The 16867-nt window shown below is 44.0% G+C and overlaps 1 protein-coding gene across 1 annotated transcript; it reads left to right on the forward strand.

Moving 5' to 3' along the window:
- Nucleotides 1-1230: 1230 nt before the first annotated feature.
- On the forward strand, nucleotides 1231-16118 carry xkrx (XK related X-linked). The gene is made up of 3 exons (XM_058075256.1): nucleotides 1231-1965; nucleotides 13744-14003; nucleotides 15225-16118. The coding sequence occupies exons 1-3, from the start codon at nucleotides 1637-1639 to the stop codon at nucleotides 16103-16105; spliced, it is 1470 nt and encodes a 489-aa protein (XP_057931239.1). The 5' UTR covers nucleotides 1231-1636; the 3' UTR covers nucleotides 16106-16118.
- Nucleotides 16119-16867: the final 749 nt, after the last annotated feature.

The raw sequence follows: 16867 nt of genomic DNA on the forward strand, positions 1-16867 counted from the left end.
CAGTGGGTTGAAGAACTAAAAATGGAAGTGCAAAGTAAGTGAACTCTACATGCTAAATGTATCCCACGGTTGAGCTACAGTGTGTGCTTGGCAGCCAACCATGCAATTGTGCTGACAAGACCATGATATATCACAACACTCACCCACTTCAGGTTGAGCAAAAATCATGTGACCACGCATCTGCAAGGCATTAGCTATACGCTCTTCTTGTATACAAAATATGTATCAATAAATGGCTGAAAAATCAAACCAATAGTACAATAAAACATCAAGGTGGCTAAATGTAAAGGTAACATCTCTGTGGAGCTGTCAGAAACCAGTAGGAGCTTCATTAGGCAGGTTTCTTCCAAAAAGCGCATTTATCTTTCAAAAAGGCGATGGGCTTTTAAATGCATTTAATTTAAACTAATGTTTTGCTTTCGTGACTTGTGCCTGTGGTTTGTGCCAAAGGACTTTTGAAGGACGTGCTAACATATTACAGATATTGTTAAGGTTTTATCATCATTAGACAAGTCGAGGACGTATGGACATTTATTCACCAAGTCCTGTCTCTGTGCCCCTGCTATGGCAGGTACGGTGGTCATGTTTTTCTACCAATCTCGCTCAAATTTGACAGACATGTGCTTGTTAGTCCCCAAAAGATGTGTACCAAGTTCATCATGATAAAAAAAACACCCTAAAGTCATGATGGGTATCTTTCTGAATGCATGCAGCTGTGACAAATGTTCACACGTTTTCATGCAGAGGTTCAAGAGCAGAAGAGTAATGGTATCCCCTTCATCTGGGGTGGGCATCCATGGCAGGCTACATAGAGTGCAAGGTAGGGCAATGCAATAAAAGATGGATATCACATCCATGTAACAGTACTGCTACCTAGTGGCCAGAATACTAAATATTACTTGCATTTCAATATGTTTTGACTAGTAGTAGACCATCACCAAAAATGTATTAATTTCTGGAAAAAAAAATGTAAACTTGTGAGCGATAACAGTACAAACATAGAAAAGGTTTTAGATCATTAAAATGGGAACAAAAACAGAAGTGTTGCATGTATGTGTGTATAACTTCTTAGCATACCGGATTTTGCTTTTTTTTCACGATATAGCCTTTGCTGCGTGTGTTTTGTTTGTTTCGTTCGGCTTTTGTCTGATTACGGTAACGACTGGCTGGAATGAGCCGGATGTTGTAGCTTTTATTTTGAATGGTTCAGTCTTCGCTTCCGTTTATGTTGAGCTTGATGCTACTTTTATACACACGGGCAGTGCATGAGACAGCTGGAAATACAAGCACGCACACGCATGCATACACTGTGTCATACCAACCACCGCAAAGCTGCTGTCATGTGGACGGGACGTTTGTGTTTTGGGTCAGGAGGTTTTCCCGGTGAGGAAAACAAGTGCACGGGCCGGGCTCGTTAACGATGATTAACTTGACGACGTGACGAGGCGGAACTTGCCCGCCGACCCAGCGGCACAGACGCCAGGGGACGACAGCAAGGCGTTTCCATCGGATGATACTGTCGCAAACTTTGTAACGCTGTCGCAAACTTTTAAAGGAGCAAAAGTTCGAAGGACCATGGTTGCAGGTTCGGTTTAAACGTCCGCTCGTCTAACAAGTGGATTTCCGTCGACTCGTCATGGAGGAGCGGGAAAGGGAGAGCTCCTACACGGACGCCTCCGTGGCGGAGAGCGGCGTCATGCTGGTGGTGAATCCGAGCCGAGTGCGTCCTCCGTTGAGTGTGGTGCTCGCCACGGTGCTCTACTGCGCCGAGTTTCTCAACGCCGCCGTGCTCTGTGGAGGATACAGCCGCACCGACGACGTCCACTGGCTGGGCTTCACCATCGCCTTCATGCTGCTGCCCGCCGTCCTCATCCAGATGACGCTCATCTTCATCCACAGGGACGTGGGCAGGGACAGGCCGCTGGTCCTCTTCCTGCACCTGCTGCTGCTGGGGCCCATCATCAGGTATTTCCTTATGTCAACCCGAATACGTATTCAAGAAATATTATACTAAATCATGAATTGAATTATTGAATTATTAATGTTGAATTATTATTATTACAATTTATATGCATTTTTTTGTTCATTCAACATATTTAACTCTGAAGTGGGTCACACCTCTGACCCCTTTTTTCATCAGAAATAAGTTTATTATTAAAGTTTATAACTCGCACTTTGACACCATGTATATTTAGCCAAAATATGTAAACAATATATGTGCTTGTGCTGCTTTTTGTCAGGAGCACTTTAAGCATCAGACAAATAACGAAATAGAATTTTATAGGGTTATTGTTGCCGAATAAGACACCCGCAATGTACATGAATAAAAGATGTCCATTCATCCATCCATCCATTTTCTATACTGTTGGTCGTGGGAATGCTGGAGCCTATCCCAGGTATCTTTGGGCGTGAGGTGTGAGTACACCCTGGACTGGTTGTCATAAAGGATGTATGATGTGGAATATTAACTATGAATGATAAAACATCTATGATGTCATAATTATTCCCTAAAAGCCTCGGCATTACGCCCAGTGATGATGGCTGTTTATTATACAGTAAATGTGGTTGTAGTGTTTACATTACTGTACAATAATTACATTATAATGTGTACAATATTTATAAACAGGCTGCGCAGCAGCCGAGTGGTTAGCGTGCAGGCCTCGCAGCTCGAGTTCAATTCCACCCTCGGCCATCTCCTCGGCCATTTTCTCCTGCATTGTGGGTTTTTCTCCGGGTACTCCGGTTTCCTCCCACATTCCAAAAACATGCTAGGTTAATTGGCCACTCCAAATTGTCCATAGGTATGAATGTGAGTGTGAATGGTTGTTTGTCTATATGTGCCCTGTGATTGGCTGGCCACCAGTCCAGGGTGTACCCCGCCTCTCGCCCAAAGACAGCTGGGATAGGCTCCAGCACCCCTGCGACCCTCGTGAGGATAAGCGGTAGAAAATGAATGAATGAATGAATGTTCTAAACAAATGAATTGAATGCCTTCATGAGTGTGCCTTTCCAAGTGTCCAGTTGGTGCACGTATCATTGACATTTATTATTATGAAAAGGAACTTCATCATTTTACCGGCCTCTACATATTGCGACGTGCGTCTTGTTTTCCTCGTCTCCTTCCTGCAAACAGACAAGAAGAGGATTCACTCTCTGCATTGATTTCAGTACCTTGGCGCGTTTGTTCATAGAACAATGGCATGCACGGAGTGAGTCAGTCACACAGTGTCTGCCCGCAGGGTAATGTACACAAGGAGCAATGTAAAATAATGCAACAGAAATGTAATTAGTAGAACGCAATATAGTGTCATATTTTTTTATTGTATTTTCCTTAAAAAATGTTAAAATCTCTCGTGTCTTTCTCATAGACCTAATCGTGTGTATCGTTTAATCTTGTGAAAAGAATGTATTGTGACACCCCAATTCTTCACCACACAAGTTTGCCTGCTGTGTTCACTAAGCTGCCATTGTGGGCAGATTGCTACTCCAGATGGAAATCACAGAATGTCCCATACAATATAAATACATCTCCTCCCACATGATGTACTTGTTAGGACTTTAATACAGTCAGCACACATTTCACTTCCTGAAGTGTTCCCATAACAAATCAATGGAATTTAGGTGCAACTCTAGTTTAAAGGGTACAAATAAGTCGTTGGTATATTTTAAGATGAAGACATATCTATTTGTTTACATTAACTGGTACAGTATGTGTAAAAACCCCAGCAAACTTGCATCTGTGAGTGCCTTCTTTTGGAACAAGTGTTGCCACAAATCCAACAGAATGCAACATTTCTATGATTAATGCTCTGATTCTGGCTCAAGTGAAATCTCGTGAGGTACTTTGAGAAAAAAATTTGGTCTTCTGACGTCAGCATGGCAGCTACATTTGGTTGCGGATTTGTGCAAATTCTGCCTCTTCTTTTTCATTCACCTTGAGTTCATCATGCACTGTCTTCACACAGTTCAGTGCAGACAGAGGGAAGTTTTTTATTTTTGTATTGATGACAGTACAGTGGCTGTATTGGTTGCAGATTTTTACATATTTTGTGTCCAATGTCATCTTTTTCCGTGAGTTCATAGCAGTAAGCAGCATAATCTGCACTGTCGTAACACTTAAAGGGGACCTATTGTGCCTTTCCCACTTTTCTGACCTATAAATGTTGTTGGAATGTCGTATTCTCGTGTTAAATGATGCCAAAGTTTCAGATAATGAGGTTTGGAAATTGGAAAATATGGAAGTGAGCCCTGAAAGAAGTTTGGGATGGCTCAAAACACTCGCTTTCACAGAGTTTTTTTTCTAACACTGGCTTCCTTATATGGGCATGCACTGTAGGCCAGATACGCTCTCTGCCCTCCCCCAAGATCTGCTTCTCTGTTTACAGTATGTTTCCTCTTTTTGCGTGTTCTTTACGCTCCTGTTATGAGATGGGAAAAAAGACTCACAAACTGGTATTAAAAATTGTATTAAAAATATATGAAACAGAATAACATTGAATTAACAATAAGTCAGATGGAATAGAATCACATAAATATACATATACATTATAAAACAGACCGTTTCAGCATGAAATCCAAAGAAATACAGCTGAAATAGGTGCAGATTCCGGAAGATCTAGAAAGCTTTCTGTTCTTTTATCGTGCTCTATAGAAGTCCACAACTCAATACAAAGGGATGAAAAATGACCATATAGGTCCACATTAAGTCAGGGGTCCCCAACCTTTTTTGCGCCACGGACCGGTGTGATTTGGGTCTTTTTTTCACGGACCGGCAATGTGTGGCAGAAAAATACTCCAAATATAAAATAACACGACGGAGCTAAAAGCAAATGTTAAGTGCAGGGAAATTACAACTCAGCCGCTGAATCAGTGGGAGGCTTAGCGTGTTTCGTTGAGACAAGATGGTCCCATCTCGGTGGCATGGCAGACAGTAAGTCATTAATAAATGATTTATTATTTCTGTGCGACCCAGTAGCAAATGCGCCATGGACCGGTACCGGTCCCTGACCCGGTGGTTGGGGACCCCTGCTTTAAGTGACTGTGACACTCCTGCTTTTTGAAATAAGACTGAATGAAATAAGCAGTTTGTCAAATTTGACACTCTTTGTGGAAAAAAAATAAACATTTTGTGGTTCCACTCGACTCCTTTTATGTTGAAATCATAGTGCAGAAGCATTCTGTTATGAGCCAGCCTTCAAAATTAGGGATGTTCGTGGATGACCTCACTAGAGCGTCACCACAGTGCTGCAGACAGCTGATGAGCGGGAGCTTAAAATTGGGGTCGCTGCATGTGTTGCTGCAAACAAGCGTCCAGGAATAACGACATGGCCCGGTTTTATTGACGAGATTATGAACGGTCAAAAAAGGGCAAAAAAGTCAAGTATGGTCATGCATTGAGTGTGTTGGTAAGACATATGCAACCTGTTTGGCAAAGTGTGTGACTCACACAGTGAGATGGAGGTGAGGCCGGGCTGTTGGGATTTGAAATTCAAATCCTACACTTGATAGCCTTTTGAGCTTTGATTTGGCAACAGGTAGCTTCTCGGTAGGCCAAGCACTGGGTTTACAATATATGTTCTTTCCGGCTTAGGTTGGGTGCTCTACTTCCAGCAAAAAATGAAACATTTCAGCATTTCAGCAAAAAGTCCTTCCTCGATGCATGGTTTATGCACTTAATGACTTAATTGGGCAGCTTTTGTGACATATTACGTGACGTAACTCAAGTATCCCAAATCAAAATGCCATCTGCTGGTTTGAATAAGTAGATTATTTGTCATTTCTGCTGCTAAATATACTTTTAAGTAGGGTTTAATGTATGAACTATGTTTATGGGATGTATCACAATATTACAACATAATTAAATTCAATCGAAACTTGTATAAAAAGCTACAAACCTTAACCCATATAATTAAATACACTTGTCTCAAAATGCACATGTATGGAATTAATGGCAAAAACTGTGCAACACTGCAAGTGCATCCGGTGTCTACCAAAGTAAGAATATTTTTGACTGGGTAAGTGTAGATTCACGCCTCATGACACACTCTTCGTTACTCAATTCTGTGCTGCTCAAATCTGATGCGAAAGTCAATTTCTACTACCGTTCATGACATTTCTCCACATGCAAGTGTTTTGTCCACTTCCAAGAGAGAGATTCTGCAAATAAAAACAAAATATATTTTGGCAAAACTGTTTAAATGAACCTGGTTGCTTGTAGACACTTATGTTTTTCCAAAATCCGTTTTTAGTTGTTTGGAATTGTTTTGTTTTGTTTTTTTACCGTTTCCACTTATTTTACCACCGGGGTGTGTCCTGTTTAGGTTAGTGATTAAAATGTCCCTGAATGAAATGCAAAAATCTATTACATTTATTCAGTGTATTGATGCAATACATCATTGGCTCATATCGTCCAGTAATTGAGAAATGGATGGAGCTTGAAATGTATGGACTTTCCAAGGTAAAAGTGTCTAAATCTAATTTATTTTGATAAGATGAACTGAAAATCAATTGGTAACTGTGCTAGTTAGCTAATGCATTCAAGATTTTTAATGATGTTGTTTGCAACAAAATCACATCTGTTTATACAATAGATTTAATCATTTTTGCTTAAAAATATATATTTATATTTTGGAAACTTTGAAGTTGCACTTCTTTATCTGTCAAGAAATAAACAAGTCAGGTGACTGAATATATCTTCATCTGAACTAGGCCTTTTAGCTTCTCTTGTACTCAGCAGCAGCGTCATCCCTGACCACATTCCAGTAGTCAGCAAGCAAGATGGATTCCACTTTGCAATGTTGGTGGGATGGATCCCCATGCTCATCACCTCTCTACAGTTCAGTGGAAAGAAATCTAGATGGGAATGCAAAAAGTGTATCTTCAGTGACATATTTCAGCCAAAGGCTGTGTAGGATGTCAGGAGGTTTTCTACCAGCTGCTTATAATTATCTGCCGTACAGTCTCCAAGAAAATCTGATGCAAAAGTCAATTTCTGCTGCCGTTCATGAAATTTCTCTTCATGCATGCGTTTTGTCCACTTCCAAGAGAGAGATTTCTGCAAATAATAACAAAACATTTTATGTCCAAAGTCTCGGCATATTAAAGTGAATGTATTGAGTGTGCAGACAGGCTTTCAGATAGAACTGGTTGCTTGTAGACACACTGTACGTTCTGATTAACTATCGTTTTCGACATATTTTGCATACAATTTTTATTTAGACCTAATACCGTACTGTATCTTGGAAACTAGAGAATCTGCAGTTCTGACTTACTTTTTCTTTATTAGTGACGTAAACCAAGAAAAAGCATTTTGCTTGTAGACCATTGTAATGCTATTTTTACGACGTCTTCTGCAGAGTTTTTAGTATTTGTTACTTTCTTATTGTTTTGTGCCATACCGACCCCTTAAGCAAGTGTGCAGCTATGGATGTTCATCTTGTTACGTTTGTAGCTTGCCGCTTGCTCCATTGTACTCTTGGGAGCAGCGGTTAGCTTTGAGCACCCCTTCGCTACACGGAGTCATCGGAGATCCCCGCGAAGATACAAAGGAGGAGAGGGTGCGTAGTGGGGAGTGAACAGCAAAAGATGGTATAAAGACAGTATCAACCATGTTGACCGTCTGTGGTCATGGGGATTGTGGGATGGAAGCGCTTTTTTAAAAAAGTTTTGACTCTGCTGTGGATTGTAGGATGACTAATGAACTGGTTGCTCTTGGCACATGGCTGGGTGAGGGTGGTTGGCTGTGAGGGTTGCTGTGTCTTTTCTGTGTTGACAAGGATTACTGAATGTTTTTGTTGAGACGATGTTTGGAAATCGGACGGTTAGGGCGTCGGACTAGATACGTTTGGACTTCTTCCCACTCCCTTTCGAACGTGTGTGTGTATACAACCACTTTTTGTATTGCTTTTGGTTGGCTTGTTGTATTTTCAATGTTTCTATGTTTGAAATAAACGATCAAACCAAACTCAACCTGGCTACAGAGAGGCTACCGTGAGTGCAGCATGATTGCACTGAAGATTGAACATTAGATCATCTTTTTCTATATTTAAAGATAATATAATATTTTATCTGATAACATTGTTTCCAGTAGGCTGCACGGAGAATGAGCTAAGTGGCGCTAAGTCTCTGCTCTAATTCATCCCAAAGGTGTTCTATCGGGTTGAGGTCTGGAGTCTGTGCAGGCCAGTCAAGTTCATCCACACCAGATTCTGTCATCCATGTTCTTTATGGACCTTGCTTTGTGCCCTGGTGCACAGTCATGTTGGAAGAGGAAGGGGCCCGTTCCAAACTGTTCCCACAAGGTTGGGAGCATGGAATTGTCCAAAATGTTTTGGTACCCTGAAGCATTCAAAGTTCCTTTCATTGGAGCTAAGGGGCCAAGCCCAACTCCTGAAAAACAACCCCACAGCATAATTTCTCCTCCACCAAATTTCACACTTGGCACAATGCAGTCCCAAATGTACCGTTCTCCTGGCAACCTCCAAATCCAGACTCGTCCATCAGATTGCCAGATGGAAAAGCGTGATTCATCACTCCAGAGAAAGCGTCTCCACTGCTCTATAGTCCAGTGACGGCGTGCTTTACACCACTGCATTCGGTGCTTTGCATCGCCTTGGTGATGTATGGCTTGGATGCCGCTGCTCGGCCATGGAAACCCATTCCATGAAGCTCTTTGTGTACTGTACTTGGGCTAATCTGAAGGCCACATGAAGTTTGGAGCTCTGTAGCAACTGACTGTGCAGGAAGGTGGTGACCTCTTTGCACTATGCGCCTCAGCATCCTCTGACCCATCTCCATCAGTTTACATGGCCTAGCACTTGGTGGCTGAGTTGTTGTTGTTCCCAAACTCTTCCATTTCTTATATTAAAGCTCACAGTTGACTGTGGAATATTTAGGAGCAAGGAAATTTCAGGACTGGATTTGTTCCACGCTGGAATTGACTGAGCTCCTGTTTGTAGAAGCAGTCTGCATGCCAAGGTGCTTGGTTTTATACACCTGTGGCCAGGCCAGGTCTTTAGGATATCTGATTCTGGTCCTTTGGATGGGTGAGCCAATACTTTTGGTAATATAATGTATGTGGTATATTGATATTCAACCTGAATGTATTGGGATTGAAGTTTTGGATATTATTCTTCAAAATACAGTTGATCGGCATCTGATCCTGAAGATCGGATCAGATTATACCATACTTTCAATCCAAATGCTTCTTCTAAAGGTATTCCTTTGAAGGAGCCATCATACCTGCAAAGGACAGAACCTGAGCTGGGCGTCTTATCTATTCTCCTTGTTTGCACGTGCTCAGTCCGTTGTTGTGTTAAACCTCTGTGTTTAGGAAAAAAACAAACAGTATACAGTACTATACAACTCTGATACTGGTAACATCCAGTAGCAACACAACATTTTGGCTTGACTACTGTCTTGATGGAAAATATACGAATCCAACTCCACAGTCTACCTCCAAAAGCATTTGTTTACTCCACTTTAGTTGAGAGGTGTTGTCCCGATGATGTCACGTCCGGAAATGAGGCTGAGCTGCGAGTTAGTTCGTCATGCCTGGCGCCATGAGATATAAACGTCATTTACCATTTGCTTTCAGAATTTAACAATATAGAACAAAATTACAAACAATATATAGGTTGATGAATCATGGCAGGGACCCTGTAAAGATAAATACATTGGATCTTGCACCAAAATCTCAGATGAGAGCTGTTATCTACTCATTGATCATGAACTGATGAAGCCTGCTTGGATGAGAGGTGAAACGTGTTCTAGTCAACCTGAAGAGTCCAGTTGCAATCACGTATTTCTCCCAAGTTTTAACACCCCACATATAAGTCTATCATGCATTCATTCATTCATTCATTCATTCATTCATTCATTTTCTATCGCTTGTCCTCATGAGGGTTGCGGCTGTGCTGGAGCCTATCCCAGCTGTCTTGGGGCGAGAGGCGGGGTACACCCTGGACTGGTGGCCAGCCAATCACAGGGCACATATAGACAAACAACCATTCACACTCACATTCATACCTATGGACAATTTGGAGTGGCCAATTAACCTAGCATGTTTTTGGAATGTGGGAGGAAACCGGAGTACCCGGAGAAAACCCACGCATGCACGGGGAGAACATGCAAACTCCACGCAGAGATGGCCGAGGGTGGAATCGAACTCTGGTCTCCTAGTCGTGTGGGTGCTAACCACTCATCCGCCGTGCAGTGATTTATTTGATGGTAAATCAAAAATAAGTGTGATATTATAGTTGCAAAGGTATTATAGTATTTAGTTTTCAGCAGTATTTTTATTGTGTGTCCCGTATGGTGTGTAGGTGTCCCAATATTTGTGAATGTTGTGCCAGGAGGCGTTTCAGCGCTGTAACCGGATCATGACTCAGTTTGCGAGCAAAGGAGATTTAAACGGGATAGTTTGAACAAACAGGTGTGTGTTGAACTTGCTCAAACCAGTTTGCAAAGACTATAAACTTGCAGGTTCTCAGGTAGAAGACATTTTGCCTCTCAGCCGAGCAGACAGGAGTGATGACCCTTGGTGCTCAAAGACTACTAGGTGGGAAAACACCAGTCAGACTGGACATCGGTCCAAGCGAGGGAATTCTACTAAGCAACTCAGTAGCAAGCACAAACTGACAGAGTCGGATTCATGCTGCATTCCGCTTCCTCTGTTTTATCTCAAGCTGCTGTAAACACATGGCCTCTCCCTCAGCTTGGTGGCTTCCTGTACTCCTCTGGGATGATATACTGTATTAAGAGCTGAGCTCATGGCTGCACAGTCAAACATCTTCGCTCGTCTATAGTTCAACACGCAATGCAAACATTCTCTCAGACGTTCAGAGTGAATGCTGAGATGTTGTTGCTGAGATTAAATGCTGCTGTATCATGCTAAATTTTTCTTGTTTTTCAAGAAAAAGTCCAAGATTTTGTGTCTTTAATAAAAAAAACACGCATGTCTTATTTCTATTTGGGCATCGTAAATGCCAGTCCACATGTCAAGCATGCAATGTGATGTCAAGTAGTTTTACAGATTTTTGCTTCTTCAGGGAAGCAAAGCATAAGCAGTGTACGTATATACACTCTCTGCACTCCAACATGACGGCAGCACAGGGCCACTATTTGTCCACATATGTAAATACTTGGTCTGATCTGAAGATATGTGCAAATTCAAGTCATGTCCTTTTATTTTTCCTTTCTAACCAAGTCCACAGAGCATAGCATAGCATAGCAACGAGTAGCATATCATGCTATTCATCTGCAGGCTTGTGAATTCCGGGTCCTCATCTTTTCTTTTTGCGTCCTAAATTCAACGAAGCATAGTCACAAGCAGATGATCATACCATCTCTGCACGGCCACTTGACATCACCATAGTGCCACTCTTTGTTGGCAGATATGTGTGAAGTCTGGGTCCAATGGTTCCTGCTCTTTGAGTTCAGTGAAGCATGGCAGCCAGCAGCATATCATGCACTACCTGCACGGTTACGACACGGCAGGGAAACGCTTTGTTGTGATTTTTGCAAATGTCCTTGTTTTTTTCCTGCCGTAAAGTCAGTCATGTTTCAACTGGTCCTCTGAGCCTACCCGAGCAGCTGGAAGACATAATTACAGTGTCAGTGTGTACACGTCCCAGCAAGAACAGCATGGCCTGGCTTGGCTATTCCTCGCAGACGTATAGATGGGCGTACTGCTGCTTCATAGCAAGTCAGGCCGTCCCAAACAGGATGATCGTGCCGAGGAGCTGACGAAAGAATTTCCTGAGCGCTCAGCTGAGAGAATGACGACACACAAGTCACTTCTTTTTCTTACAAAGGAACTTGCTCCATTTGGGCTTCAGAGCCGGCAGCTGAATCCATAAAAGGAAGTCAGCATATTGACTGCCTCGGCTAATGCATTCATCAATCAAGTCCATTACGTTTATACAGTGTGCTCTGCTCCGCTTCTGTGCTAAGACCTTGTATGCACTCCCCCCCCCAGACTGCAAGGCAAAGGGGGGGCGTGGTGGTGGAGATAAGAGCTTGCTTACTGCACCAATTGCCTGGCAGCCTCCAACATTTGGGTCAAACCCAGTTCAAGGACCAGTGAAAATGCTTGGCACCGTGTCACGTTCACAGCAGCTGGGCCAACAGCACGACGGGCAAACAGTCATTGTCGGTGCAATGTCAGCTGGATTGCTAGCATTCTAGCACTGACGTGAAACCACGTGATGCGCTGAGAATCATCACTGCAGTGTGGTCTTTCTTTTTTAACCTAATGCTACCTTCTCATGAAGTATTTTGAGGGTTGAGAAGTGTGTCTTACTGTGTGCGAGTAGTGTTCTTTAACACAACTTTAACACAGAGAGCATTCACCTTGCAAACAGGACCACACCCTGGGAGTTTCAGTTGAGCTATTTTTCCCCCGGATGTTTTTCTTTCCTCAGGCTGCCCTCTGGTGGCACCACAAGTGTCTTACAACTCTGTTTAGTATGAATAATTCAGTATTAGTATTAGTCGCTTTGAAAAGTTAGACTGAACACCGGAGCTGTTCGTAAGCTGAAGCTTGACTGAAATGCTGTGGAAATATATTATGTATTATAAATGTATAATGAAGATAAGAGTGCATTGGTAGTTAGAGCTCAAAACAGGAATCAAACAAGCAATCTACCAGCTGTGCTATACAACTTCTCCTCATTTGCCACAAGTGGGGTAGCAGTAGGGTATGCCAAATAAGTCTAGTGTGATCTCCCATCATGCTCTTCATTCATTCACTTCAAATAGTTGTTAATATTATGTATTTAATGTTGCTTATTTACTTTTTGTCATTCCATGTTCATAGGTAAATATATAGTTTGTATTTAAATACAATGTGTGTATTTATTTATCTGTTCTCGTGTATTTATCTGACACCATGACTATAGTTTGTCTTCTGTAGTTACCAGGACCTCCACATTAGAAACCAAGCACTCTCTAAGGTGAGTTATACAGCTTCCAAAAGACGAAGTAGAGTATATATAATAGGAGGGTGCGCCAACAATTATAGTTATGCTAGCTATAGCTATGAATATTTTGTGTACAACATTAAACCTACCCCCCCTCCCCTGAAGAAGACAAAGCCACAACAAAAGACATTAAAGACCTGGCCTGAGGGAGCCCTCTTTCAGCTCCAGGACTGCTTCTCGAGGACTGAATGGGATTTCTTCTCCAACCACAACCTGCAGGAGGAGTACATTGACGCCGTAATCTCAGACATCAAAAACTGTGTTGACACTGTCACTGGCGACAAAAAGGTTAGGGTTTTTCCAAACCAGAAACCCTGGATGAACAGCCAAGTCCAGTCTCTATTAAAAAGCCACAACACCGCCTTCAAGTCCGGGGACGGGGCCCTGTACAGCCTGGCCAGGTCTGACCTGAAAAGAGGCATCAGGGAGGCCAAGGTAGCCTACAAGAGGAAAATGGAGGACCACTTCACTGCAAATGACCCCAGGAAGATGTGGCAGGGAATAAATCACATCAACTACAGAAGCAGCAACCCGGTGAGCGCGGAGGCGGACGCCTCGCTGGCAGAGGAACTCAACCGCTTCTTTGCTGGCTTTGAGGCAGACAGACCCCCAGCAGTCCCTCCACTCACACCATCTTCCAGAACATTATTTTCCCAACCAAACCCAAGTCCCCAGCATTCCGTTATTATAAAACTGAATGGAACGCTACGCCGCCCTCTGTTGGTCAACATAGGTATTCAATGCACTGTTGTTTTTGTTTCAGGTGTTTTGACGCCCTTGTGGTCTACTTCAAAGCTGGAAAGAGAGAGGAGCCTTACGTCACCATCACCAGAAAGATCTACCCGGGGAGGGGTGAGAGGACATGGACCGAGTACGAGATCAGCCGATCGGAGCGCATCCTGGCCACGCACAGGAACGCCTTCAAGCGCACCACCGTCATCCAGGCCTTTCTGGGCTCCACGCCGCAGCTGACCCTCCAACTGTATGCCACCATCCAGGAGAAGTACATCCTTCCTGTACGATGTAAGAGAGATGGATTTATTGTGGCACACTTTACTAGAGCAGTGGGATCATTAGCAATAACACCAGATAGCAGTACATGGATAGCAGTACATGGATAGCAGTACATGGATAGCAGTACATGGATAGCAGTACATAGGCGAGCATGGAGGAAAATGAAACCAGTTTTTCCGCATGCATGATGATGCGTGTGCCAAATAAATGAGGGGATGATTGCATGCTGTCAGCGGCTGCTCTTGAACATGAACAAAAGGAGCAACTTCCGGATGAAAGGCACCTTTCGGCATTAGTCCACTTGCACTGGGACACAATTGGAGCAGTCCTAACAGGGACAAAAAGGAATTGGCCCCCACTTTGAATCACATTACAGCATCAACAAGACCGGGGTAGAACAATAAGGTCATTTAGCAGTCAAACTAATGAGATGAATATGCTAAGGCTTCCTTGTCCCAGACTGCTAGTTCAACTCCACGTAGATTTTTAGGATCCCTGTATTTCCTCTTACAATGACTAGACGTCTTCATTTCATGTCTACTAAGAGAAAGACATTTATTAGAGTGGAGGCCTTTGACTTAATCTTAGAGCTTTTTTACACAAATAATTATACATTCATTTTAACTGAAAATAAAATGAAAAACTATTACATTTTTTATTACATTTTGCATAACAATGTCAAATGTCATGTTACAAATATTGTCCCCGATTTGGAAGTACATTAAGCAGTAAATGTGATGTATAAAGGCTGCACGGTGGGCGAGTGGTTAGCACGCAGGTCTCACAGCTGGGAGACCGGAGCTCTCGGCCATCTCTGTGTGGAGTTTGCATGTTCTCCCCGTGCATGCGTGGGTTTTCTCCGGGTACTCCGGTTTCCTCCCACATTCCAAAAACATGCTAGGTTAATTGGCCACTCCAAATTGTCCATAGGTATGAATGTGAGTGTGAATGGTTGTTTGTCTATATGTGCCCTGTGATTGGCTGGCCACCAGTCCAGGGTGTACCCCGCTTCTCGCCCCAAGACAGCTGGGATAGGCTCCAGCACCCCCGCAACCCAAATGTGAGCTGTGATCATAATGTGCTATCTCGCTAGTAAAGGTAATTACCGCCCCCTAGTGGCACAATGTGGTACATTATTTATTTCTATGTGGTGACTATTATTGGGTGAATATTATGGGGTGTAAATTGTGATGAAACTAGTGTCCTAACTAGACAAGTGTGTGTTTGCAGTAACGCTGATGATCATCACCCAGATCTCCATCATCTACGGCGCCCTCGTGTGCAGCGTTCTGGCCATCCAGATTCGCTATGACGACTACAAGGTGCGGTTCCGCCCGTGGGCTTACCTGTGCATGATCCTGTGGCGAGGCCTGGAGATCACCACCCGCATCACCGCGCTGGTCCTCATGAGCACGGCGCTCAGCCATTGGGTCATCGTGGTGGGTGTGGCCAACCTGCTGTTCTTCTTCTTCCTGCCGTGGGCCGAGTTCTGGGCCAAGAAGGGCTCGCTGACGGAGGACGTGGAGAAGAACTTCTCCAAGCTGGGCACGGCGGTGGTGCTGTGCGCCTTCACGCTGCTCTACGCCTGCATCAACGTCTTCTGCTGGTCGGCCGTGCAGCTGGACCTCGGCCACCCGGAGCTCATCGACCGGAAGCAGCGCTGGGACCGCCTGGCCTCGTACTACAGCGTCCGCTTCGTGGAGAACCTGCTCCTCATCACGCTGTGGTACTTCTTCAAGTCAGACTTCTACGAGTACGTGTGTGCGCCCCTGCTGGCCGTCCAGCTGCTCATCTGCTACAGCCTGGCCGTGCTGTTCATGCTGGTCTTCTACCAGTACTTCCATCCCTGCAGGCGCCTCTTCAAGTCCAACGTCCACGACTGCCTTCGTTGCATCTGCTGTCGCCGAGGCACACCGACGATGGAGGACGATGAAGAAACAGGGCGGGTACGGAAGATGACCCCGTCCTACTCCACCGCCGCCACCATGGTGCTGGTGTCGGACGAGCCTGTGGCGTTGCTGGACCCTCAAAATTCCCAAGTGGGGGATCTCAACAGCAACCTGGAGCTGCAGGAGACTGCCATCTTGGATGACGTTACGGAACATGCCTGACTTACTCAAATGCTCACTTTTGGAATACTGGAATAATAGAGCGTTTTATTTAAGGGTGCGTTTGTTCCGCTGACATGCGTATTGCCTGGCGTGCACCAACCAAGCGGACCGAGACCACCTGAGGGATGGAGGGATGGAGGGGTGGGTCTCAGCCCGCTAGCAAGTGATGATGGGGTTTGGCAGAATAAATAATAAATATAGCAGAAGTAATTCCTCTCAGCAGACGCCATTACGGTTTGGAATATTTGAGTTATGTCACAAAAGTTGCCCATCAAGTCCTGATGCAAATGTTCTTTACTGCAGTCTTTGGTCCCTTGACAATAATCCCCGTGTGAACGCCCAGCTGATGGACGTGTTTACAGCTGATGCTGAGGAAAAAGTGGAACTTGGTGTCGTGATGGGATGGTGGACGGATACTACTGCCAACCGCAAGTACAATCATTAGTACTTCAAAGCTGAGCATTATTGTTTTTGGAACGGTGGAATCTGTTGTGTTTGAGTTGTGGTAGGTGTGAAAACGTTGTTGGAGAACCTTTTGCCTTGAACTTACTTTTGCACCTTCAAGCCCCCCCCAAAAGAACGTAGCCATGCAGACAAAGACTGCCTTTGGGAGTGGGTCAGAATGGAACCAGGTGTGCCAAAAAGAACACCAGAACGCCGCCATGGCCGCCCTACCTGTTGGCACACAAGCCGGCGGGGCAAGAAAAGGTCAATCATCTTCCTCGTCTTCGTTGTCGAACTGCATAAACCGGCTGTGACGAA

This window comes from Doryrhamphus excisus, chromosome 6 (assembly GCF_030265055.1).
Source record: "Doryrhamphus excisus isolate RoL2022-K1 chromosome 6, RoL_Dexc_1.0, whole genome shotgun sequence".
Lineage (NCBI taxonomy): Eukaryota > Metazoa > Chordata > Actinopteri > Syngnathiformes > Syngnathidae > Doryrhamphus > Doryrhamphus excisus.